Source organism: Saccostrea cucullata, unplaced genomic scaffold (assembly GCF_032062105.1).
Source record: "Saccostrea cucullata isolate Sc308-1 unplaced genomic scaffold, CSIRO_AGI_Scuc_v1 ctg135, whole genome shotgun sequence".
NCBI classification, from domain to species: domain Eukaryota; kingdom Metazoa; phylum Mollusca; class Bivalvia; order Ostreida; family Ostreidae; genus Saccostrea; species Saccostrea cuccullata.
In genome coordinates this window covers 338,705-366,691 of record NW_026933790.1, presented here as the reverse complement: position 1 = coordinate 366,691, position 27,987 = coordinate 338,705, and the positions used below count along the sequence as shown (strand labels likewise).

Sequence of the window (27,987 nt, the reverse complement as noted above, 5' to 3'; positions counted from 1 at the left end):
TGCACACAGAATTTAGAGTTTGTTACTGTAATTACAGAATTTAACATTTCAGTTGAGTTCAGGACACTGCTGCTGGATGGCCACATTGTCCGGGTATAGCCGGATGTCAGGGGGACATACTTTACACCGACTGGCACCAATCTCGTCCTGGTAATAGTCTGCTTTACATGGCTTACATTTGGCCTGACCTGTTAAATCCTGGGACGTACCCACAGGACAGTAGAAACAAATGTCCTGACCTTCCTCCCACTGGAATGTTCCAGCATGACACATCTTACACTTGTGTTGTCCATATTCATCTTGATAGGCCCCAGCAGGACATAACAAACATTTTGATTGACCAGTTCTATTTTGGAAAGTTCCAGGTGCACAATACTTGCAATCTGATTGGCCAGTCTCATCCTGATACATTCCCTGGAAGCAGTGTTTACAGGAGGTTTTATCACGCTCATTCTGGTAGGTTCCGATTTCACAATTCAAACAGACTGCCGCAAACTTGGTGCTGTTTGAAGCTTTGTATTTCCCTACATCACAGATTTCTACAAGATAATGAATATCATATTGTTAAAAATTTGATTAACTATGTACAAATATGTTCCCTCAAAAAGTTAATAGCTAGGAGATATTCAAAGTGAAATTAAGGTGTTTAGTGTTGAATAAGTGACTAAGTGGCTATTGAGAAGAAGTGAAAAATGTAGAGAGTTTGTAAACTATACAAGACACATGGTAGATGACAGACAGACAGACAGCTAGAGAGACAATACTGAATTATCTATAATCAGATCTTTGGCTTATGTAAGCTAAAAATACTCAAATTGGTAAAACTGAAACTAAGAAACTGGGATTTGTTGACAGAAAACTTTTCCTTACCCAGGACATTGATAGTGAAGGTACAGGAGTCATTGAGGAGGGCGTTAGGGTGTGTCTGTATTGTCACAGTCACTGACCCCACAGGATACTCCTTCTTGTTCCGAATCCACTCTGGGGTCACAGTCACATGATCCAGGTTCACAAGGTCAGGGACATCAATTTCAGCAAAGGGATAGTGTTGGAATACGTCAATAAAGATGTCCTCAGGACACTGGAGCTTTTCAAAGGATGCTAATAAAAAAATTATCGAAAGACTTTGAATTACTAGTATCAAACAACAGTGAGTTAAAATATGTATTTAATTCACTCATGATATTGTGTTTCATAATTTTCTTTGTATAAAAAGCATATTTAAAAAAATTATAGATACAGATATATTTATGGATACACTCACTCTCATGGATACCGGCATACTTATGAAACTTATGAATACAGACATGTTTATGGATATACAGACATGCTTGTTGACACAGTCAGACATGCTTGTTGATACAGACATACTTACAAATACAGACATACTGTAAATCACTAAATTATCGCGACACCTTATTTTCGCGAGATAGTCATTGACTCTTGATTAGCGAGACAAAATTTTCACGAATTCTGGTTATTGCTTTATATAATTTTAAGGAATACTATTATGCATGAGAATTTAATTTTCGCGAGCATACTGTCTCGCGTAATTACGCGAAAATAAAGTTCTCGCGAATAAAACGTGATTTACAGTACTTACATACAGACATACTTCTGGCTAGACATACTTATGGATACAGACATACTTAGGGATACAGACATACTTACAGATATAGACATACTTTTAGATAGACATACTTATGGATACAGACATACTTATGGATACAGACATACAGACATACTTATGGATACAGACATACTTGTAGATAGACATACTTATGGATACAGACATACTTATGGATACAGACATACTTACAGATACAGACATACTTATGGATACAAACATATTTGTAGATAGACATACTTATGGATACAGACATACAGACATACTTACAGATACAGACATACTTATGGATACAGATGTACTTGTAGATAGACATACTTACGGATACAGACATACTTGTGGATAGACATACTTAGGGATACAGACATACTTGTAGATAGACATACTTATGGATACAGACATACTTATGGATACAGACATACTTAGGGATACAGACATACTTAGGGATACAGACATACTTGTAGATAGACATACTTATGGATACAGACATACTTGTGGATAGACATACTTAGTGATACAGACATACTTGTGGATAGACATACTTATGGATACAGACATACTTGTGGATAGACACACTTAGGGATACAGACATATTTGTGGATAGACATACTTATGGATATAGACATACTTACAGATACAGACATACTTATGGATACAGACATACTTGTGGATACAGCTATACTTACAGATACAGACATACTTGTGGATAGACATACTAATGGGTACAGACATACTTGTGGATACCGCTATACTTATGGATACACTCATTCTTACGGATACAGCTATACTTAGGATACAGACATACTTGTGGATAGACATACTTACGGATACAGGAGATGCCATCAGCTGCCAGCACTGTGCCTGGTCTGCCACACAGACAGACATACGATCCCCAGGTATTCTCACATCTGTCCTCACACAAGTGTTCTGTGGCACACTCATCTACATCTGCAAATGAAAAATGTCACAAATATACTTAATAGTAGCTTGACTATTTTTCACTAAAATTTCCTAACTATAGATAGGAAGAATTCTTCAAGTATTTGTCTTAATTGGGCTAAATTACAGGTCTGTAATCAAGAACTGAACAATTTGCTGTGCATTTATCACCATCTGTTTGATTTGGAAGTTATTGACATGATTCACTATAAGGCTGATGTTCCATTTCTTACCATTGCAGTAGCGTCCATCATATCCAATAACAAAGCCCTGCCTACATCCACACTTGAATGTCCCTGGTAAGTTGATACACTGGTCAATACAGTAGTGACTGTTAAATATACACTCGTCCACATCTGAAAGGAAAAGTCTGACATCAATTTACAAAGGAGAAAGGTGATGGACTTTATTCTGAACAAGATATACTATTAAAGTCAGTCCACAAGTATAATGAAGTTTGTTTGCTATTTAATGCCCCTCTCAAGAATTTTTCACTCATGTGGAGACACCACCACTTGTCAATGGAGAGCTGCAAATTTTTTGTCCTATACTTGGCACTTAAGGCATTGAGCAATGAGGGATCTTTTTTGTGCCAACACCTACTGCGACACGAGACCTTGATTTATATCGTCTCATTCGAAGAACTGGTCTCCATGTCCCACAGTGGGATTTGAACCTGCTACATTAGTATCAACTCCTTACTTCACAACTCTAGAGCAGATGCTCTTACCACTGCGTCATGCGGGAGCAACTTTGTCTAATGAAGTATTCTATGTTCTTTATTTATTATTTATACAAATTTTTATTCACATAAGTGAATGGGATTGGGCAGCAGTATTCTATCTTACATATTCTATTTTACATATCCTATAATCACTGTGAAATCATTAATTTTTGTGGGGGTTAATTTTGTAGTATGCCAAGATCCATGAATTCATATCCCCCACAAATTAAATGTTAAATTTTTTTAATACATCTGAAGATATGCCCCATAAGTGTAAATAAGTGATTTTACATTATGTAATTTACACAGTATGTTCCTAGGAAGTAAACTAGTTCACTACCCAACCTATATTTCATGCTACAGTGGATAATACCTGTGCAGTTCCTGCCGTCTTCACTAAGCTGGTACCCTTCCCTACAACCACACTTCGCGGAACCTTCGGTGTTATAACAATTGTGTTCGCATCCAAAGTTATCTATCTCACATTCATTGACATCTACAAAGATATAAATAGCATCTAACTCAGGTGCAAAAAAAATTTGGACTTTTGTTCCTAAAAAGATTCAATTAGGTCGCGTGAAAGAATCTATCTGCTATGAATCTAAATTCTTTATTTTTTAGTACCGATAATTCATTTTTTTACCCAAAAGAAAATTCAGCATTAGGCTAAAAATAATGACCACTCCTGCCATACCTGTGCAAGCCTCTCCCCGAGCCAGTTTACCATGGTAACCCTCCACACAAACACAGTCATCGATGGAGATGCTCGCTATGGCCTTGGTTGTAGAGAGTACAGGGCATTTCACACAATCAAAGTCAGTTATGTTGCTATAGTAACCAACAGCACATGCTGAAAGAAGGGTGAGATTCACATGAAGATCTAACAATATATCTACAAAACTGGTTACTGACCTGAACATAGGCAACAACTCAGTATCAAAAATAACAGCCTTCAGAACTAAAATATTTGGAAAAATCAAAGGTTTTTTTTAAAAGTTTAAGAAAGTTCTTGACCTTTTAAACAAAATGTGGCACCTGTTGCATCTTTTATGTCTTACAATGAGAAATAGAGTGGGTAGAATTTTCAGCAAATGATAAACGATTCTGGTATGAGCTGATAACTTACGTATACAGTCATAGTAGCCAATATTGGTGTACCCCGGGTGACATCGACACGTGAATCCTCCATTCAGGTTCAGACAGCGATGTTTACACTTGTTCAGATTTGGCATTTGACATTCATCTACATCTATGAAATAAAGAAGAAGGTACCATTTGTAAATGTTCCTGAACCATCAATTTTCAAGGGAATTTAAATTGCATTTTTTGGATAATTGAACTAATCGAGATCTCTATTTTTAGTATTTTCTGCCTTTGTTGAGTTAGATCACCTTGAGTTTAGTCTTGGTTTCTCAGCTCCACATTCTGATCAGAAAGTGAATTTCTGTATACTGTACAACTGTAAATCTGCCGATGTATAACAGAATTAAGAATTAAATGAGTTACCTTCACAGGTGTGTCCATCCGAGCTTACAGTGTACCCGGGCTGAGTGCACTCACAGCGATACGAGCCAAGGACATTGATGCAGTGATCTTCACAGTCGTTCTCGCCCTCCATACACTCATTGATATCTATACCAAAAAATCAGATTTCTCACTAAAACATCAATAAAGCAAAGGCTAAAAATATAAATATCTGTGGGAAATTAAAGTGTGCTCTTCTCAATAACACAAAAGTTTGAAAAAATACACGTTATTGTAATAAAGAAGTTAAAGTTACCTCCCTTTAAACAGACTTATTCATAAGAAATGTTTTGTTCAGCATTAAAAAAGGGGGGGGGGGAAGTTTAAATTCATAATTGTGTTAAGTGAATTGTGTAAAAAGCCTTCTCTTACTCTTTTCAGAGTTGTTTGTGCATGGTTATAATAGATATCTAGTAAATCAGTAATGTCTCAACAGTATAAAAGTATAAACTCCCATCTTTCAAAAACTTCAAAATCTGTTCTATACATACATTAATGCTCCAATTATTTTTATTAGCTACAAAATTATTATTTAGTATAAGAAGCTTAATTTTTAGGCTTCATCTTTTTGAAAAGCTTCTTAATTTTTTCAAATTGTATCATACAGTTGTGTCCCTTGCATAATACTCATTTTTTTTAATCAGACATTATAATCTCTATCAAAGACAGCTGAACCAGCATAAGTAGTGTTAGGGTTGATATTATTTTTGTCAATATGTCTTAAATTTATAAATTTTGACAATCATTGTGTCATAATTTCAGCAGCTGTGCTGATCAATTGGAATAATTCTTATATACAGAATTCAATCTTAAGTTGTTATAACAGATAAAATTCATTTAAACAAATTAACTTTTAACAAATTAAATTTATTGAAATTAACAATTCCTTATGTATACATGTGTTAGACTCCAAGGTCCGATGGTCTTGCTAAACTCCGATGATTTGTTGTCAATACAGACGCTAAAGTCGGATGGTCACACTAAAGTCCAATGGCTCATTTCCTATGAGACACGCTGTGCTTAATTGCAATGGTCTGACAAGCCAAAATCCAAAGGTGTGGAGAAACAATCAATGTTTATGACGTCACAATAATTTGACGTCAATTCTTGACGCCGTTTTCATGCATTCAAATGCCATCATTTCCAAATTTATCCTTGCATACACTTTTATTTATTTTGCATATTGCTTACATGTTTCAGAGATATTAGGATTAGTCCTTGTGTAACGTGCAACGCGGCTGAGCTTGGTGTGTGGTGATATGGCTTGTATCACCTGGCGTTACACTCAGGTTCGTTAACCTGTTAACTCAGGTTTTTGTTGACCAAATAAAATTACAATATATACAAATACAATGGGTTTCTTCTTGATTGGACGACCACTAGCTGTGGTCAACGTGTGTCTCCTGTACAAAAATTTCTTCTTGTCCTGCCACTCCACAAGTACTGTATCCTGGCACTTCCCCACCTTTATTTGAGGTATGCCACCTCTCTAAATATATGACCAAGTGGCTGCCTTATTCAGGTCTTACGCTTTGGTTCACTGTTAAACACTTAGCCGTCTATTCCCCGCAACCGTCTGCCTTATTCAGGTCTTATAATGGCATATAGGAGACGAAACGAACTAACGTTTATCAACTCCGTCACCAGAGAGGTCTCAAAATTACTATAATACACCTTGTATTATCTCAGTGCAGTCCCAGTACAATGGCAGATTCATACTACTTGTATGATCGTAAAATTAATATTTTTTAGTGTTTAAGACTTTAAACAAAAACGTAGGTCTAACATTTATACGATACTAAACAACCATATCCGTTTCACTTGCACACCATTCAACTGATTAATTTTGATTTATGGTTAGTCCTCGCACATTAGTTGAGTTATTAAGATTAGTTATTATTGCACCCACCAAAGATATCTAGATATCAATATAGTTGCTAGGCCTGAGCGAATAGGGTTAGATTTGCACTTATCCGAGAGATGAGGGTTAGTTTTCACATAATGATAATTATCAATACTTCTTTAAAATCTTGGCATGGTGCGGCATTGTAGCTTGTCATACACGTTAACTGTTTTTAGCACCATCAGACTTTGGTGTGTCAAACCATCAGGGTTTTGCATAGACCATTGGACTTTGGCATGACCATCAGACTTTGGAGTCACATCGCACTTTGGAGTCCTACACATTATCAAATGCAAAAATATATTTTTTATGATATTAGTCCTTAATTGGCTTCCAAAGCATGCATTTAACATTTGTGACATCAAATCAAACCATTACTTAACCCTTTGACTAAGCTTTCACCACACTTTATAAGGAAATCACAAATCTAATGTAAATATTATTTTTACAAGTTGTGAGAGACCAGAACATGAGGAGTCATCCCAGGACAGTTTGTAGCCAGAGTCTGTACACATGCACCGGAAGGATCCGTCCGTGTTAGTACAAGTGTCCTCACATACTCCTGACTCAGCACATTCATCTACATCTGTCCAAGATAAAAAAAATTAATCTACTCTAATAAACATCTATACTGCTTGATATTAAATTGACAGTTTAAAGTCCATTTATTGACAACTTCCTACCGACACAAGATTTCCCATCATCCTGCAAGTCGTAACCCTGGTAACATGCACATTCAGCACTGCCAGCAAGATTTATGCATTCATGGAGACAGTTGAAGTTGTTTAGCCAGCATTCATTTATGTCGAGACATGTGTGGTTGTCAAAGTTAAGTTCGTACCCCACTGGACAGAGACAGTGATAGGACCCCTGGGTATTCACACACGTCCCCTCACACCCTCCATCATGGCTAAGGCATTCATCCACATCTGTCAATAAAACAAAGAAATTCTTATATGCAAAAGGCAATTTCTAAACAGCTATTAAGTTTTTCATTTTATCTTAGCTAATTGTCATTGTTTAAAATTGTGCATTATATTCTGGGTTCCACAAAATGTGTACAGCTTTGTACTGTAAGAGTTGAAATAACTTGTACAAACTAAATTTTTACCAAGAAAATTTATTTTACACTCTTTAGGGAAAAATTTAAGGCAATACTTGACTGTATATTCATATTAGATATTACATAAATAATTTATTTTTGGTAAAAATAAGCAAAGGTTATAAATTAACACAGACCACTACAAGTCATGTTGTCCTTTTCCAGGAAGAAGCCCATTGGGCACGTGCAGATGGCATTTCCTGGCAGGTTCAAGCATCCTCCAGAGCAGTTCAATGTATTGTCTATACATTCATTTATATCTAAAAAAAAACACAAATACTACTCTCTACTTTTAACTCATGGGATCAACTCTGTCATTTGCTCATGTATAGAACACTCACTTGGATATGTATGTAAAATAGTGAATACAGCAGGTGTTACCAGATGGCAGGGGATGCTCACCCCTCCATGGCACCTGATCCCACCTATGGTGTTTTAGAGGTTTGCTCTTCTCCTGATTTGTATTGTTTAATGAACTTTTGACCTTGAATACTGTTTGATATCTCCATATACATTGTATTTCATTATATGACTTGCAATTATTTTTGTCTTTTAAGGTATATTTTTACTAATGAATATTTTGGATTTGGGTTGGATATTATAGTTTCAACTTTTTGTCAAATATCTTGACAAGAGCCCATTCAGCAGAGGTGTCTGAAAGAGGAATGAACAACTCTGCAAGGATTAAGATTGCAAAGACCGCAAATTTGCTGCATAATAAAAGCATATTTCAGTTATAATTGCATGTATGTCGTATGATTTGTTATAAAATTGTTTTAGGGGGAGGGGAGTCACATTACCCAGACAATCCAGGCCACTTCCTGGGTCTCCTTGGTAACCACTGTCACAATAACAATCCTTCAAGGAATAGGCTATATGGGTCTGTGTTGCTATGGAGTTCTCTGGGCAGTCTATACACAGTTTTTTCCTGTCATCAATGAATTGGTGGTTTCTGCAAGCTAAAACAAGCTATGTTTCTGAAACACTGACCCCCTAAATGACAGCTCAATAAGGCAATATATATTTTTCAAAAGGTGGTCAAACTCAAGGGCCTAGGTAATGAGGTCAGAAATGATGCTACAATAGGAAAGCAATTAATAAGGTCTTGTAACAATTCAAATGTTAAGAGCAAAGTTTTTAAAAAGGAAGTCAAGGTCATGATTAAAACAATAACGTAGTTTTTGCTTACCTATAAATGTAAATGTTTTTGCTTGCAATTCAAAGTTTTTGGCTTTCCTTTACATTAATTTCCTACCTCTACAGTTTTAATTTACCTGTTCATATTTAAGTTTTTTGCTAACTATTAAAAACTTTTGCTCTCCTAAAGCAGGTTATAGATTATCTAGACAGATTTAAGCTTACCTCTATAAATGTTAGTTTATCTGCACTTTATGTAGCTTACCTGACTGTATAGTTTTAGCTTTGAAGCTAATTTCAACTGACTGTTTTTAGCTTATCTGTATAATTTTAGCTTACCTGTACATGCAGTTTAAAGCTTACCTGTATTAGCTTACCTGTATAGTTTTGGCTTGCCTGTACAGTTTTTAGCTAACCTGTACATTTGGTTTCATTTTTACCTATACAGTTTTTGGCTTACAAGTACAGTTTTTACTTTTTTAATACCTGAACAGTTTCTTTTACCTGTAAAATCGATTGTAGCATACATGTAGTTTTTAGCTTACATGTACAGATTTTACCTTACCTGACGGTACAGTTTTTTTTATTTTTTCTGTACTATTTAAGCTTATCTGTACAGTTACACCTTACCCATACATTACACGTTTTTAAGCTCACCTGTACAGTTTTTCCCATTCTCATGAACCACAAACCCTTCATCCTCACAGAAACAATAAAAAGCACCATATGTATTGATACACAAGTTCTCACATCCACCATTGTCTGCGGCACACTCATCAACATCTGACCAAAAAAATCAAAATATGAGAAATATAGTAATATTCAGTGATACTCATTATTTAGATGTCTAACTGTTAAGGAAAAGAAAATGGGTGGCCAGTGGGCATGAAGATGTAATTTTGTTTATAGGTAATTACTTCCAGCAGGTACCATTAGCTACACACTTTTTTGGTAGTTGCCAACCTAAAAATTCTGCACTCATGCAGGCATAGTGCTTGCAAGCACTCGTGAACATGCATGTATTCCTACTCAAGATCCAATTTATGGAGTTTTGGTGAGCAATTGGAAGCACTTACATTGTTGAGCACACTTTTGATTTAATTGGTAGCTGGAACGAAATTACATGCACTCAGTTCTGTTGTAACTGATACCAATTAACCTGTTCTAGCTCTATATATTTGTTGTTTGTTGGTATCTATCTGATACCAACCTGTGATAGCCCTATTCTGGCCATTACATACCTATACATTCTGTTTTATTTCGGTCTAGCTGGTACCCTTCCCAGGAACAGGCACAGTGGTAGGAACCCACAGTGTTAACACACAGATCCTGACAACCTCCATTGTTTCCATCCAAACATTCATTTAAATCTGAAGAAAAATCATCATAAGATATATAGATACATGTATTAATAATTTAAAACCAAGTCACAGTAACTCTTTGTAATAGTAAGATCATATGAAGAGAAATCTTCGTCATGAAGAATGGGCGGAGCGAAGCGGAGCCCATTCTTCGTGACGAAGATTTCTCTTCATATGATCTTACTGACTTAGAACAGAACCTCAGCCAATCAAATGAATGGATTAAAAATAAACTCCTCCCACGGCTGTGTCATATATAAAGCTCAACCTGACCGCTCGTTGTACATATCGAACACGCAATCAATATCGAACACACACGGTTTCAGAATTGACTCCAACCCATTCAGGTTAGCACGGGATTATATGAAATAGCTTGATTTTCTGGGGAAATGGTATGGTGAAAATATTTAAGTTACTGAACTAATGAATACCCATGTAACAAGAATCGAAATATCTCTATTTAAAAAAAATGATTGTGTTAAGATGACAAAGCCCTAGTCAGCAGGAGTGGGTATCGCTGTCTAATATCAAATAAAAATTACATAAAAATTGTGATTAAATCTGTCTTCAAAGACAAGGTTCGTCTCTGATATACATGTAGCTGCAGTTCTGTAGCTCTCCAAAAAAATTATTGATAGACCGGATAATTTTTTCGGAGAGCTACAGAGCTGCAGCTAATATACATGACGATGGTTGTATTTTCTGTATGTACCAAATTGTGAAAAAAATAATATTCAAAAAGGCGACAAAAGATTACAGTTGGGAAAAAAAGTGTAGCAAGGCCTAGAAAGTTTAAATATCATTGTAAACAGCACGTGGGTTTTGAATAGTTTCTTTTTGTTTGTTGAACAAAGACCAATGAAGACACACCCATATAACTGTCAAGTGAACCAATCAGGCACCGTTGAATTTTTCAGAGATAGAAGAATTCTTCACCATGAAGAATCAATTCTTCGCGAGAAATGGAAGCATTTGATTGGCTGAAAAAGTAGGTTATGTTCTAATGCTTTTTAGATAACATGAATCCAGAAATATGAATGGAATGGATGAGAAGGATGATGCTTCGAATTCAGATAAATATTATTTAAATATGATTATAGTCTGATCACAAGTGACAAATAAAAGTAAATAACTGTATTGGAGTACATAAGATATGTTCTCAAAGTTATAAAGAAAAGTAGGATTTTTACAACTTTCTAGTTGGAAGAAAAAAATGGTTGAGAAGAAAGAGAATGTAGCATGGTCTTCCAATGTTGACTGAGGCCTGTAATTACAATGTCTTAACATCATGGCCACCTGTGCAGTGTATGCCATCCTTGTGTTGCTGGTATCCATGGTGACAGAGACACTGATACACCCCACTCCAGTTTATACAGTCTCCATTCTTACAGATCTGGGGGCCATATTCCTCACATTCGTTCACATCTACAAATAACGTAAAAAATTGTAGATTGGAAGACATGCAAATGCTGACAAATTGCATTATATATATGTGGATTTTTTTTAAACTATAGGCAAATGCAAAATAATTACCAAATTAAATTCCCTCTTACATTCTGGCATTTTTACTTTAGAAATGGATTGATCTTTTCAATAGATCAAGACCAGTAAATTTCTGATGACCACATTGACTGTAAATTAAGTTGCCATCATGAAGTGGATCCCATTAACTTTGCTTAATTTTAATTAAGACTGAATTTGGGAAAAACCAAAATTACACATATATGTATTCTTGTATAAAAGTCTGTACTTATATCACAATCAATAGATGACATATTTGGTCAATTAATTTGTAATATCAGGAATAACTAAGTCTGTAACCCAGAAATCAGACATGTATATCCAGGAAACTCTATGCTAAATTCCAGACAAATTACTGTTCCATTTTCCTGATTATCTTTCCCAGACCAGGAAAGCACGTTTACAATTATGGACAGTTCCAGCAAGTCCTGAGATTTTGTAGGAAGTTCACTGATCATCAAAGCAAATACAATGTAATTACTTAAGTCTCTCAGTAAAATGTAATCTGTGACACATTCAATCCCTGGTTTCACGGACCTTAAATTATCAGTATTTCCCTCTAAAGATAGGAACTTAAGTCAAGAAGAAGGAACAATTACAATGTATAAGTTTGTGGTAACTGGAAAAATTTTATTTTTGTTCCTAAAATATATGACTAATTAATAAGCCATCTTTTTTCACTACTTTAAAAATAATTTTATATTTCTTCTAATGGAGCAATTTTGATTAAACTTTTTTACAACAATATCACAGCTTGAACACGTCACTCTTTGTTTAACAAGTGAGCATACAAAACACCATTAGCAAAAGATATATACATGGGGTCATAACCTCTACCTTCAGGCCCAGAGGAGGTAAAAGTGGTGAATAGGACTCCCCAAGACCTCCTCCCTATGTGATTGTAAAAGTATCTCACCCTAGTGGGTGACCTCTAGTATGCCAAATAAAAAGAGACCCTAGTTTCACTTGTAGGACCCTTTAGACATTGTTTATGCTTGGGTAATGTTACAAATAAGATTCTAATTTAAGGTGTACGTTACCAGCAAGAGCAGACAATGTAATATGCAAGACCCTGTAAGTGTCAAATGCAGTTATATTATTATTTGATGATATTACATGTAAAATTGTGTTATTTGTAGGACCCTTTAAGATGTTGTTACCTGAACTTTTGCGTTACCTGTACAGTTGTGTTACCTATAAGAAGGTGTAACCTGTAAGAGGGTTTAACCTGTACAGTTGTTAGATTGTGTTACCTGTAAGATTGTGTCACCTGTAAGATTGTGTCACCTGTAAGATTGTGTTACCTGTGAAATTATGTCACCTGTGAGATTGTGTCACCTGTAAGATTGTTTTACCAGCAAGATTGCATCACCTGTTAGATTGTGTTACCTGTAAGATTGTGTTACCTGTAAGACTGTGTCACCTGTAAGATTGTTGTCTTACCTGTCCAGTTATGTTACCTGTAAGATTGTGTCACCTGTAAGATTGTGTCACCTGTAAGATTATGTCACCTGTAAGATTGTGTTACCTGTACAGTTGTAAGAATGTGCTATCTGTAAGATTTTCTTACCTGTCTAGTTATGTTACCTGTAAGATTGTGCTACCTGTAAGGTTGTGTTACCTGTAAGATTGTGAAACCTGTAAGATTGTTGTTTTACCTGTCCTGTTATGTTACCTGTAAGATTGTATTACCTGTAAGATTGTGTTAATTGTAAGATTATGTCCCCTGTTAGATTGTGTTACCTGTACAGTTGTAAGAATGTGTTATCTGTAAGCTAGATTGACTTACCTGTAAGATTGTGCTAACTGTTAGATTGTGTTGCCTGTACAGTTGTAAGACTGTGTTACCTGTAAGATTGTCTTACCTGTTATTTTACCTGTAGGATTATCTTACCTGTACAGTTATGTTACCTGTACTGCTGTATTTATCACTATAGTTGCATGGGTTATCTGTAAGACTGAGTTACCTGTACAGTTGTGATCGTCCACCTCTAGCTTCAGCCCCTCCCCACACTCACAGTGATATGACCCTACAGTGTTGACACAGATTTCCTGACAATCTCCATTGTTTTCCTTACACTCATTTACATCTACAATGGCATGACAATATTTTACATTCATCTACATCTACAATGGATCGAATGACAATATCTAATTCTCTTTTATATTTTTAAATGAAAATCTAGTCAAGTCTAAAATTTTGAAATGAATAGCAGCACAATGTACAAGAGTCCGTCATGAATGTTAAATAACCACAAAAAGAATCTGAAAACTACACATTGTAAAATTTCCACTCCTTTTTAATATCTCCTAGTAAAAAGAATTGATCATTGTCCTAACAAACGTCTTCAGAAGGCTTTGAAATATTAATTTCAGAGAAACATACAGACAAACAAAGCAAAACTACATCCAAAATAAATAGATGTTTTAATTACTATAAAGTATTGCTGTACAAAATCTGAAAATGATAAACTAAAATCTTTTTAACACATCAAAAAAGTGACTCTGAAACTACATGTACTAGCAGATATAACTCACCTTCACAGAATTTGTCTGTGGGACTGTGTAAGTAGCCTGGGATACTACAGTTACAGGTGAATGATCCAGGTGTATTGATGCATTCACCAGGACAGAGATTTTTTCTGTATTCCTGGCACTCATCAATATCTGTTACAAAACAAACATTTTCATACTTTTGGGGGGTCTGTGTTAAATGAAAAAAAGTCATGCATATCTCAAGTTTTAACATATCTTTGTCATATGGCACTCTCATCAAAGTATGGGATATTTTTTTAGACTGAGGTGTAATGGTCTTTTAATATAAATTTTCTATGATTAAAACAAAATGGAAAAATGACAAATGACATATGCATGTGTACGTTGTATATGCATAGGCTACTCTCTATCCCAAACCATTGAGCAAAAATCTGATAGCAACACTGCAAAAGGGTGAATGCAAGGGGAAGTCAAGGGAATAAAAGAAAAAATGAGAGAAAGTGAAAAACAAGGGCAAAAATCAAATGTGAGATTAGCTTCTTGCTTTGTCACACATTTATCTCCAGCAAATACTGTCTATCCCCCTGGCATTGTAGCCTATATATTCTAATTTAATTAACACTTTGGCATTGAAGACTTTTAATTGTTCTTACACCCTGGCATTGTAGCCTGTATATTCTTACTGTTAGCACTGTAGCCTAATATAATATTCTTACATCCCTGCATTGTAGCCTATGTATATTCTTCTTACACCCTGGCATTGTAGCCTGTATATTCTTACTGTTAGCATTGTAGCCTTATATATATTCTTACATCCTTGGATTGTAGCCTAATTTTATTCTTCTTACACCCTGGCATTGTAGCCTGTATATTCTTACTCTTAGCATTTTAGCCTATATATTCTTACATCCTTGCATTGTAGCCTATATATATTCCTCTTACACCTTGGCATTGTAACCTGTATATCCTTACACCCTGGCATTGTAGTTTACACCCTGGAATTGTAGCCTACATATTTTTACACTCTGGTATTGTAGCCTATGCCACCCTATGCCCTAGCTGGCACTGAAGCCTATGCTTTTTTCACTCTGGCATATCGCAGTCTATGCATTCTTACACCCTGTCAATTTGTAGCCTATAATGCTTTCTGTCACTATAGCTTGCAAGATATAAGAATATATATATATATATTATTTATGTAAGACATAAAGCAGTGCAATTGATTCAATGGACGCTTTTTTTGCTTAAGGGTTCTTACACGAATACACCTCCTAATGTAATATTTATAGTAATCTGTTTTAATATTATTCACTAATCAAGGGAAATTAAACTTGATTCGTATCCCAATAGCTCAGTGTTCTTGTGAAAGATCCTATGGAAACTTTGACTCTTGAACGATATTTACCAACAACTTAAAAATTAATTATCTCAATAAAGACCATCAACAAATGAAAGTATTTGAATATTGAAAAAAGAATAATCAAAATAACATTTTATTCCTTTATTTGTATACATGAAATAAGAATATCCATTTGTAAGGCACTTTCATAATGAACCTGGAATACATTCTGTTACAATCAAGATTATGCAACATGTTCAGAAATAAAAAAAAATTAAAATTCTGGTTATACATAAAACAAAATGGGATAAATGCAAAAAAGAATTCATTCACTGAACTGTTTATTACATTCATATTTTTCTAGTGCATATATGCCCTCTTTTTCAACAAACATGATTTAAATTCGCAGAATATTCAAACCCACGTTCTAAATACCAGGAGGACCGATCATTTTATCTCATAAAAAAAACACTGGAAATTCCGAATGTCAATGTTGGGTCAGGATTTAAATCCCATGCAAAGGTGCAGTTTATTGTAGTGTGACTTCACAATAAAAAATTGTGCTTGGTCAGGTAAAAAGGATCTGAAACTAGCTTTATTTCCCAGGGATTTTTCTACTGGAATTCACCTATAAATTTCTGTTTTGCATTTTATTTTCTCGACAGGCATGTCTACTTCTTCCTGCTAAGGATCTTCAGTGCATACAATATTCAAGGACAGAACTGCATAGAAACACAAAGTATAAAACACAAGCAACCTTCAGTATTCATTCACAGATACCTGTACTTCCAGTTTACCTCTAAAAGTGGAATTATTTACCTGTCTGACAATGAATTACCTGGTTGCATAGATTTTTGGATTAATCTTACTTCCACAGCCTCATATTTCAATTTGTTATTTATAGTTCCTATATAAAAACCAAAAACAATTTTTGAAATCTAAATTAAATAGAATAACTTTCAGAAATTATCACCTGTCCTAAATTTTGCATTCATGCATAGGCATTATTTTAGAATGTTTAATATATTAAGCTTCTCCAAAGGAGGATAAAAGGAAAGGGTAGTCATAACATGCCAAATTTCATTTCAAACTGGTCTGTTCAGCACAATAGAATAAAAAGTTAATGTATTCTGATTTAAAAATTAAAAAAAATTAATACAAATGTTAAAATTCAACGATGACACTTCAACAAGTGTTTTTCTAAATCTTTTGCCCATGCAAATGTCATTCTGCATTTGCTGCAGTTGAAGGTAAAGAAATCAGAATGGCGAGTTGTTCTATGATACTTCAAGTCATCCCCACGGAAAAATGATTGACCACAGAGCTCGCACTTGTAAGGTTTTTCTCCAGTATGGTAGCGCACATGGCGATCTCGATTTGGCTTTGACGTGAATTGCTTGCCACAAAAGTCACAAATGTATCTCCGATGGATAGAATTGCAGTGTTTATCAAAGGCCTCAAAGTTATCAAACGTTCCACGACAAATGTCACACTTGAATGGCTCCTTCATTTTGAAGAGGATTTCGGGAGTTATGACGCGCTCGAATCCCGGTGAGCGGGTGACGGTGCTGAAGTTGTTGGAGGCCACGGAGACAGGAATGGGTGACGGAGAGGAGGCCGGCATTATGACGTGATTGTCCTGCTCATTCTGAGGAAACACTGGCATGCTGGACGCTGGACTCGCGGTATCCGAAAAACTTGGGGATATGCTCTTAGGATTACCACCACTTGTGAGCTCAGACTGATTAGAGCACTCAGACTCTATTTCTTCTTCGTCTGAGCATGCTTTGTTGCTCTTTGTCTCAGAAAGGTTTTTAAGATGTGCAGGTAAAAGACTAAAGGTAGCATTAGGGTCCTTGTTAAAAGTCTTTTTTCCAGTTTTTCTTGGCCTCTTAAAGTTTTCTTCTTCATTGTCACTACTTGAATTTTCCATGTCCTCTAGGTGATTTAATGAGTCGTCGTATTTCACAGCTTCTTCACCAGTCGAGTTATCCAGTCCACTGGTCTCTGATTTGCTGACCGATTCATCGTGTGCAACTGAGATGTGGTCAGTGAGATCATTCTCAGACTCGAAGCCTGTCTGACACTCGGTACACCAGTACTGACTCGAGATTTGTTCCTTTTCATTGTCATTTATCTCAGGTTCAGGTTTTATTGTGACAGGTACAGTTTTTCCTTCAGAGTTGGACAGATCCTCTTCTTCGTTGTTAAGTGTGGAGGGAATGACCTCCTTTTTAATGTGGATTCGGATCTTATGACTCATGTCAGAATGGATTAGCATGTGTTCACGCAGATTGGAAGGATAACGGAATTGCTTCATACACACAGTGCATGTGTGTCTCTTGCTCTGAACGTGAGTGTGCTCATGCTTAATGAGTTGGTCGTATGTTGAAAGCATATGAGAACAAAAGCAGCACTGATAAGAATCGAAATCTTCATCTGAGCGATGCTTTTTCAGATGACTAGTGTACTTGAAGGGGTCAGAAAACTCAGACCCACAGGGAACACAATTGAAAGTCTTCTCTTGCCCGTGTACCAGCATGTGCTTGTTATACATGAGGGGATTTGATCCTGAGAAGTTACAGATTGAGCACTGGTATATCATTAGTTCTGGGTGACTCTTCTTATGTTTCTGAAATTTGATGACATCATTGAAGCTCTCACCACAAGTGGGGCAGCAGTGTAGCAGTTTTGTGGCATGCTCTTTCTTCATGTGGTTTTTGATTGTTTTTCGATCCATGTAGCCTTTGTTACACAGGTTGCACCTGAATGGCTTGTTGTAGTTGTGTTTGATGAGGTGTCTTTTAATGTCGTCTTTTCGGGTGAAGCTCTCAGAACACAGAGTACACTGGTATGGTTTATATCCAGTGTGTAGCCTCATGTGGCGTTTCATGTTATTGCGACAAGTGAAAGTGTTGTAACAGACCAGGCAAGTGTAGACATTGTGTTGATTCAGGTTGTGATTCTCAAATGATGGTCCGTCTGGAAGCACCTGGTAGCAGCGCTTGCACTCTACATCTTTAACTGGCTTTATGTCGGCTTTTGGAGCTTCACTGTTGTAAATATACCCAGGCACATCATCTTCTTCATTCTTTACTGAATTATTTTTCTTGGAATTTGTTTGTGTTTTTTGGCGTGATGTTTTACCTCTCTGATTGGAGAGCTTTGGAGCTATGATTCTACTCATCATTGGCTTTTTGATGACTGAGGCAGACATTGAAGATTCCTCGTCATTCTCGGCTCCAATTCCCTCCGTCTCCATGCTGGTGTCATCGCTATGGCAACTCTCCGAGTCTTCATTCTCCTCATACGTACTGTTCCTCTCACTTATCACATCACTGAATTTGCTGAATGTCTTGTTGGAATCCTCACCTAAAATGTCATTTGAATTTTCTGCAAACTCTTTTTTAAATTGATCTCCATTGCAGGATTTTCTGTACAGGGATGATTCTGAATTCCCCACAATCTGGCTATCATCTTGATCGTCAATCCGAATTTTTTCTTCACCATCAAAGGCCTTTTTGAAAAGTTCATGAACTTTGACAACGATTTGCTTGTCCTGGTTTTCTGGGGAGATGCAGATGATTCCATCAATCTCTAGCTGTTGGCTGTAGGCCACTGCCTCTTTGCAGACGGTCAGAATCGACTGCTTCAGCAGACGTTCCACAAGTGATTGCTCAGCAGACGGCATTGTCACATCTTCTACATACAACTTCTGAAAAAGGAAACATAATACAATTTAGACATCTTTGAAATTTTAGATAAATTTTCCCTAGAAATATTGAAAAAATAACATGGTATTTTTAAAACTGCAAGAAAAATCATCAATTATTCAAGACTTGGTTTTAAAAGTCTGAACTCAAAAGTAAATGCATTAATTAAAAAAAAAAATAAATAAAATGTTCCTAATAATTTAATACTGATAAGCCTTCATCATTGGTTAAAAGTTACCATTCTCATTTGAATATCCTGTATTTTACTCCTACTTTATAAAAAACACCAAGCAGAATTTAGATTCTCAAGTCTATCCATTTCAAAATCACAATGGGGAAAAACCTAAAACATTAAAAAAAAAATCATCAACTGAAATAGAAAATCCTGTATCGACTCTTATACCATCCACTGGACTCCGCACTCCAAAACAGCTATGACTCAACAATTAAAATATCAAAAGTCTAAAGGAAGCCATGCAATCAAAAAAAGAACCTCATTTGGAAAAATAAGACTTGGTTTGAATGTTTTTGTCAAGTACAGGAGCTGATTAAAAATTTCCTGTGTCAAAGTGCCATTTCCAATCCTCCCCTCTCAGACCTATTAGAAATGGCCGCTTCCCATCTCGCTCGTGTGTGAATTCCAAAAACATACTTCCTTAAGTTGAAGTGTTCATCCTGTAAAGTCTCCATTAAATCCATGATCTCCATCCTTAATCATTATTAATTACCCTCAGAAGTAGCAGTAGGGGGAGCCGAACATGAGCCCTGTTTCCTTAGTTACTTTGAAATTCTGCTCAGAAAAATTGTGTCACTTTATTTTTTACCTCATCATTCTCTTTTCCATCAGACAAATAGTAAAAAATGCATAGGATAAGTCTCTGAATGTAAGAATTAATTAATACATTTTCAAGTAGTATTTTATTTTCTAAATTTAAAATAAAAAGTTGTACAAATAAGTTGGTCATAAAAAAAATCATAAATTACCCTTTATGGTTTGAAAGATGGTCTTAGAGGCACATTGCCTAGAATTTTAAAAAAAAAGGTATAAAGGATCCAATTAACTGTTGACTGATTACACACAACTTTGATATTTTGTCTGCCAATGTCTGGTGAATAAAAGAGACTTTTTTATCATTCAATAGTTCGGAATATTTTTTTATTTCCGTAACATTGATTGTTATTTATAGATTTGAATTAAACTTTTAACTGCTGAGTAAAATTTAATCTTCCCCCGTCAACATGGAGAAGGAAACGTATCTTTGATATTTTTATTTTGATATTTTTATTTGTTACATAATAGTGCAGGTTTTCCATGAATTCATAGCTCTCCTAAGTAAAAGAATGACTATCTGTCACGCTAAATGAACTCGATGAACAGGATATTTTAAGAAATATACGGATAGAATCTGGATTTTCCATGTTCATCCGCTAAACTTCCTAGAGCATTATATATGCATACATCATGTAAACTACGCCCAAAGGGTAAATCTACAAGGCTAGCTTTCAATAACAAGACACCATAGATCTACAATGTGGTGTTAAAAGCAAAGGGATTATTTATCAGCCCAAAATTATCTATTGTCATACAATTTTTAATTTACATAATTAACAGGGAAATCGTTTGACACACTTTTCTTCTTTTTTTTTTTACCTCAAATGTCAAAGTCCCGTAATTGACTTTCTTGGTAAATCTTTTATAGACCTACGCTGTAATATTATTCTTAAGATATCGTATCTCGGAGTTCCCTAACGTTTATACCTCGCAAATCATTCGACAATGGAAACCGTACCACGCATTTCACACTTATAGATCCGCCTCCAGTTTTCTACGCCTAAGCGACACGGAGACCTTCAACAAAGGTAATATATTCCTACTGGAATGTCTTAACACTGAGGCGAACACATCGCCAGCTGAATTAAACAGCTGTTAAATCTGGACTCTGGATCAAATATAGCTAAACTTTACCCTTTAACTGCAAGGTCCATAAAGTATCCAAAAGTTTTGTCACAATAAAATAGAAATCCCGTCGACAGAGAATAGCTGGCCACGAGTGAAAGGTAACAGGATCGTCTGTAGCACCTTGATATCCGGCAGTCTATTATAAATCTGACTTGACGTGCTGTCTGTATAATTGGGACAAAAACCACATGCGGGTTGTCCCACGGGAGAGTAACACCGCTTCCCCTGTCCCGAGCCAATTCACGGCGGACAATTTCCCTCCAAAATCCCACTGATATTTTAGATCGCTATCTGAGTTCTGCTCGTTGGCTTCCTCTCGTTGTGACCAGGATTACGGTTTATCCGTGATAATATTTTACACGGACTTGACTTTCACGGCAGACCAGTTCCAACAAGTGCCCCTTTGCTGGGCCCCACATCGGATAAGCTCGTTCGGCGAGGTTATCTGATCCGACTGGAATGCTACAAACACATATGTACCTATTTATATCCCTCCAAGTGTAAAATGTCTCGGCACCTACCTTCCGAGGTGATTAATATCAATAGATGTCCTCTCTCCGTTATTCCTACACTCTGGATCCACGTCAAGCGCTGTGGGAAACTTTGGAAACTTTTAAACTGGGTTTGACACGCTGTTGAACACGGTGATTCCCGAGTAACCTTGGATGACTGACAGCGTGGTATTTCCTTTCTTCTGGATAAAGCCATTTGGAAGCGGAGAGTGCCGAGAGAATACGAAATATAATCTAATTTATCCGTGCAACAGGAGAACATGTGCTCGACCGACACGCGCTTATGTTCCCGATTTGTTAGTATTAATCATGACACGGAAATTTCTCAGAGCATCCTAGTACACGTAGGCAAAATAACTGGAATATAATATAAAAGTTTAAGGGATTCCATACAATTTATAATGACTTTTTTTTATCAAATGAAATAAAATTTAGACGTGACTTGTATTCCCTGGGGAAGAGGCGTGTAAAGGGAGTTGTGGAAGTTGAGGTCCTCTAAATAATACTCCATAATTGATTGATCAGAAATGTTTATTAAGTGTGATAAACATATATCATAATCTGAAACTTTAGTCCTGTAAATTCACCGACCCGGCTGTTAGATATACTATAGTATCATAATATAGAAACTAGAAGTAATATAGCTGACAGATATCAATGATGGACTTATTTATTGAAAAAAAACATGATTATTAATATATTTATATTCTCCACTCTTTTACATTTATATTATACAATTTTAAAAATTGATAATTAAATATATAATTCGAAGAAATATGATACAAGTAAAAGCAAAATTGCATTTAAAGAAAAATAACGATTTCTTTTCCATAGAAATTAAATCAACAAGGATTCAATTTACTTTAAGGATACTGATCAGAGAACTGGACGGGACTATATCATACTTTAACTACAACAGCTTATAATACCGGTACACGTAAACTCCCTCCCGTAAAGCACTTTACAGAATTAAATTCCTTTTATGTTTCCATGCTTTATAATAAATTATGATGTACCAAAATGTAAAGTTATACTAAGTTCTCTTAAATAAAATTCGAATAGAAAACATATAAATAAAGGGCTTTGAGTTATGAAAGCTAATATTTAATTAAAACGTTTAATGCGAACAAAAAAGTGTGAATTGAAATTGTACGAAATAAGCTAAACCGCTAATTATAATATACTTTTTTTTTTTGGCGAGCCAGTGAATATTTTAAGCGTGCAAATTTTTTATCCCCCTCATTATTTAATATATTTATTTACCAATTATGGGTCCACCCGGGGGGGGGGGGTATTATTGACAAATGAACAATGATTGTAAATATACATTTAACATTATAGTTATAAATACATATCTTCACTGAAGTAAGGTGATTGCAAAGATGCATCCTATGTCTGTGTGGAATACCACAAGAAAATATAGAATTTTATCTTGAAAAGCAACATACATTCATTGTATCAAGGCCATGAAGGCATACAATGGGTGGGCTTGAAGAAAAAAAAGTGCAATCCCGCGAGGCGGATTTGAACCACCGACCTAAGGATGTCTAGAACAACTCACTACAGTCCTCCGCTCTACCAACTGAGCTATCACGGGATACTGTTTCTGGCTTTTAACTTATATATATACATAGCGCTTACAAATTGATAATGCGTCACATCCGATTATCTTCCCGTATTTTTTAAAATGGAATGAACGAATGAATAAATAAATAGATATATAAAATTATAAATAAATACTAAGTAAAATACTACTAATAATAAAAGTTTATCTAAATAACTATGAATACTAAGTTAAATACTAATAATAATTAAAGTTTATTTAATTCTGACAAAAATAATTAATTGACAATTCTATTAATATTAATTATTGTTCGTTTATATATTATTACAGTACTGTGTGCAGTTGTGTATACATGTAGTTCACTATAATAATGGATGCGTAAGTCCTATTCACAATTTATGCTTTGTAAGATGTGTCTTAATGAGGCACAGCAACGGTTTTAAAAGGGGCAACTTTCAAAAAATATGTCGGGCAATTAAAAAAAGAAACTCCTAAATTGTCGAGGGAGATGGGGTTGGATGTTAATTTCCCAATTGGACCATTTTCTTAAATTTTAACTTTTATCCTGAAATTTAATTTGTCTGTAACCGACCTTACAGCAACGAAAACTATAAGTGTGGAAAGGGGGGTCGGTATATCTCTAAAATATACTATTGCAAAAGACACATTAAAAATAAACCATAATTTAACTCCTCTCCCTTGCGGGCCTGAAGTTCAAAAAGCTTAATCTGAATAAAAGACCATTAAACATGAATTAAACACCAATAGCATTCGTATTTCAAAAAACAAAATAACTTTATATTTACTGAGACAGATTAATTCAAAGATTAATGATAAACATTACATGGACAAATCCTGGGGAAAGTTTTCATTCCATTGCTTGCATTGAAAATGACAATGAATTAATAAAACCAAAGGGTCCTCCCTGGCCAATTCTTTACTTATTTTTATTGCATAATATGCTGCATACTTTCACTGCCCTAATAAATGTCTATGTGCCCCAGTGTGCAGGTTGCTATCACTGGTAAAATATAAAAACCTAGCTGCAGTTCATTCTGTACTCTCCGGTCAGGCACCTATATAAGCAACAAAGATCAAAGTCATACATGGGGGGGGGCAAATTAAGAAGAAGAAGAAAAAAAATATATATTCCTCCCCAGGCACCTAGCAACATTTTTTTTCCCCAAACTTTACTTATACTGTAGGAAATATTCAATGAAAGGCTGGTAGCCCCCCCCCCCACTGTTAGTGATGTACGGGAAATGTAGTATAATGATTGGTACTGAAAGTAGTTGGTGTTGGAAAAAGTTGGTCCTGCCCCATGATTTTCGACTTTGGGCAATTTTTTTTTTATCTTTATTTATTTATTTTTTTTTTTTGCTTGTCAACTTTTTCAGGTAAGTAAAAAAAAATTCTCTGGCTGCCCCCCTCCCCTTTCAAAAACGATGCCACGTGGCTGCCGGTCTGTCAATATATTTTTTTAAATTTTTTTTCCGGAGAACCGCTACAGATCTGCAGCCTATAGATTTTGAAAAAAAAAATACGAATATTTTACACATAATTTGAAATTTATAGGCAAAATCAGTAAACCTATAACATACCAAAACAGACGTTGCCTACGGCTACATAGCCTTGTCTACATAGGCAGTATCGCGAGCCTACGGTGTTCCGGCACTCTTGTTCACAGCCACCGTTGTCAATGACGCATTCGTCCCTATCTGAAATTGTTTAAGATTGTTTAAGAGATTAAAATTTGTCGCTGATTATCTAGGCGTGTTATTTCTTTTTTTTCTTTAATGTTCTAGTTATATCTCAGAGTGAAAGTATAAATTAACACACTAATCTTGGATGCTTACTGGCACCATAACACACCCCCACGTGGATATGGTATCCTGTAACCTTACCAGCACACGTTTTGCCGTCCTTCACTAGCCCGTATCCACGGTAACAGTCACAGAAGTAGTCCAACCCCTCCCCCGGGATACACAGCTGGGTACAGTTTCCGTTATCCCTCACGCACGGATGGATTACATCTGATGAAAGATTTAAACACCATTAGTTTAACCTGAAATTGGCGCTCAAACATTGAATTATTAACATACTTTATCACTTCATGATAATTGGCATATGCATGGGGTGATACATCATGTGTACAACAGGATGACATGCATGCTTTAAAAAATTTCAGAACAAAATGCAGTGATATCATTGATATCACAAGTTTATAGGTGAAATTTTAGTCTAAGTCCATCGGCTATAGATACGAAGCACACGTTCATGACATACGGGCCATTCTATTAAACATGTTAAACCCAGATGCATTTATACCTTTGAGACACACGGGTTGGTCTGGAGAGGTCCACTTGTAGCTCTGACAGAACATGTATCTGGAGTGATTGCTCTGGAAGTGGTAACCCTCATCGCAGGTGTAGTTAGCGTAAATGACCCACACTCTTTTGTATTTGTTGTAGTGGTAAGGGGTGACAGCCGTGGCGTGGGGAATGGGCGGAGGGGTCCTATAACGCTGGTGGATGCATGTGCCGTCTGCCTCCCTGATTTCCGCGGTAAAGTTTATAGATGGAGGCTGCTCAACAGATACTTCTTTTGTCTCGTTCTTTACCCTCAGCTTTTCAGTGCTCGGGTTCCGGCTGCCTGGACCTTGCAATTTGAAAAAAACCTAAGTAAAATTTTATGAGGAGAATGTATTACTGATATGCTTTATAACTTACAATAATAAATTAATACAGTAAAAACTGTTTAATCCGATCCTGTTTTATCTGGTTTCCTATGAATTCTAATGCCTTTTTGTTTATATAATTTTTAAAAGTTTTTTACGTTGTGCAATCTGACACCCCATCTACGCTGACATATATTTTAAAAATAACAGGTTTCACTTGGATGCAGATCTATAGCTCGCTGCTACATTCTGCAGCTAGGTTTCACTGTAGCATGATGAAACCTTACCGATGCATTTTGGTGAGGGACTGCTCCATAGTCCGCCCCCTTCACAGAAAACTTCGGCGGCCCCCAGCAAATAGTGACTCCGTCCACAGGTGAATTTAGCGATTTGTCCTTCGTCATCCATGCTAACGTAACCATACACCGGAGCGGGGGGAATCGCGCAACCCTTAGCTATGTAGGAAATAGTGTGTGTAAAACATGAGAACAAGAAATGTTGAGATTATCACCGATTGTCTTAATTAATTATCAATATACATGATATAAGAGAGGAGATCATTATTCAATGTGGTGAATGATTCCGATATTTCGCACTTAAAAACAGAGCAAGGACACAGATATTTAATGCATATATTTGTTTCCCTAAAATTATATTTATTCAAAATACATACCTACACATATGGGGGAATTAATGGTCCACTTCCCCTCCTCCTCAATGCAGGCCCCAAACACATCCCCGATCGGGAAGAAGCCGTCGTCACAAATGTACTCCACCAAGAGATTACCGCCCCAAGTCAGGACGGTCCCGTGATTTATAGGCCCTGGGGTAGCACACGCGTAGGGAACTGTTAATTTTACATGGAACTAGATGTAATTAAATATACTTAATTTGTTTCCTTCGCCCCTCTCTACCTTTTCCCCTTTCCTTTCATTGATATTTTCCCCCATTCATCCTCAATTTTACAGTTTTACAACTCTATATATCAGTACGTAGACATTTTTTTCGTCTCACTCTCTCCATTTTTGGCCCCGTGGGGATCCCGGTTAGACTAGGTCCTCAGTACCCCCTTGCTTGTCGTAAAAGGCCACTAAATGGGGCGGTCCTTCGGATATATATAAACCGAGGCTCCCGTGTCACAGCAGGTGTGGCACGATTTTTTCCCTCCCTGCTCAAAGGCCGTAAGTGCAGAGCACAGGCCTAAATTTGCAGCCCTTCACCGGCAATGGTGACGTCTCCATATCAGTGAAATATTCTGGAGAGGGACGTTAAACAGTATACAATCAATCAATCAATCTCCATTTTTGTTCAAACAATGAAATTTCCTTGATGTTAACTTTAAGGTAAATTTAAATGCAACATATTATATATGAAAATCGAGATGAATATTTAAGAGCTCTTTCTTTCTTTAATTTTTATTTCCTTTTTTTCCTCGTTCACTGATTTAAAGAGGCGGGGGGGGGGGGGGCATTTTCAGACTATTTCGATCTCCTTTAAAAGAAGAGCTCCATATAAAGATACTATACAAAAATGATCAAATTTTAAAACTAAAATGTGTGAATTTTTTTCTTTGCCAAATGATAGCTGACAGCATAAGATACCGTATCAGAAAAAATAAGTTAAATCTGGTGGTTAATTTGTTGACCCCCCCCCCAGCCTCCTTAAACCTCGAAAACTTACCCTGCCCATTTTCCTCCAGCTCGCTACTGACATAATTTATCTGCAAAAGTACTAGAAGAAAAATAAAGGACGCCATCACAAAACACTTACTGTTAGTGACCGAGAAAGCAGAGTTCAACAAGGTTATATTGGTTAACTTGTAAACTTCATGTAAATTCAAAAGAGGGCTGCTAAATTAACTCTATAATTTGAGCATTTTTAGTGGACA

At 36.0% G+C, this 27,987-nt stretch overlaps 2 protein-coding genes and 1 non-coding gene across 6 annotated transcripts; all 3 read right to left on the bottom strand.

The window, feature by feature from the left end:
* Positions 1-6: 6 nt before the first annotated feature.
* LOC134239357 (fibrillin-2-like) lies at positions 7-27,915 on the bottom strand. The gene is made up of 23 exons (XM_062721525.1): positions 27,780-27,915; positions 26,773-26,946; positions 26,387-26,554; positions 25,751-26,080; positions 25,327-25,455; positions 25,024-25,140; positions 14,377-14,505; positions 13,806-13,928; positions 11,614-11,742; positions 10,198-10,326; positions 9,614-9,739; positions 8,620-8,778; positions 7,957-8,079; positions 7,401-7,646; positions 7,181-7,303; positions 4,797-4,922; positions 4,417-4,539; positions 3,985-4,140; positions 3,664-3,786; positions 2,800-2,922; positions 2,453-2,575; positions 871-1,101; positions 7-539 (listed from the first exon to the last, which is right to left on the bottom strand). Exons 1-23 carry the CDS (start codon positions 27,853-27,855, stop codon positions 49-51), a joined length of 3,777 nt encoding a protein of 1,258 aa, XP_062577509.1. The 5' UTR covers positions 27,856-27,915; the 3' UTR covers positions 7-48.
* LOC134239358 (zinc finger protein 184-like) lies at positions 15,819-22,351 on the bottom strand. Of its 4 annotated transcripts, none has more exons than XM_062721530.1 (2): positions 21,868-22,351; positions 15,819-19,388 (listed from the first exon to the last, which is right to left on the bottom strand). In XM_062721530.1, the coding sequence occupies exon 2, from the start codon at positions 19,362-19,364 to the stop codon at positions 16,845-16,847; it is 2,520 nt and encodes an 839-aa protein (XP_062577514.1). In that variant the 5' UTR covers positions 19,365-19,388; positions 21,868-22,351; the 3' UTR covers positions 15,819-16,844. The 4 variants fall into 4 exon arrangements, with proteins under 4 accessions (XP_062577514.1, XP_062577515.1, XP_062577513.1 ...); XM_062721531.1 differs by lacking the exon at positions 21,868-22,351 and adding an exon at positions 21,353-21,821; XM_062721529.1 differs by lacking the exon at positions 21,868-22,351 and adding an exon at positions 19,790-20,139.
* On the bottom strand, positions 23,368-23,455 carry Trnay-gua (transfer RNA tyrosine (anticodon GUA)). The gene is given in 2 exon segments: positions 23,368-23,403; positions 23,419-23,455. It is a non-coding gene; the product is annotated as a tRNA-Tyr (tRNA).
* Positions 27,916-27,987: the final 72 nt, after the last annotated feature.

Excerpts from the sequence above, each read along its gene's own strand:
- LOC134239357 (XM_062721525.1), bottom strand. The coding sequence starts at position 27,855 with ATGGCGTCCTTTATTTTTCTTCTAGTACTTTTGCAGATAAATTATGTC. Across the intron at positions 11,743-13,805 it reads GGACGATCACAACTGTACAG|ATGTGAACGAATGTGAGGAA; the intron begins GTAACTCAGTCT and ends CGTTATTTGTAG. Across the intron at positions 8,080-8,619 it reads AAGTGGCCTGGATTGTCTGG|ATATAAATGAATGTATAGAC; the intron begins GTAATGTGACTC and ends GTTTTTTTTTAG.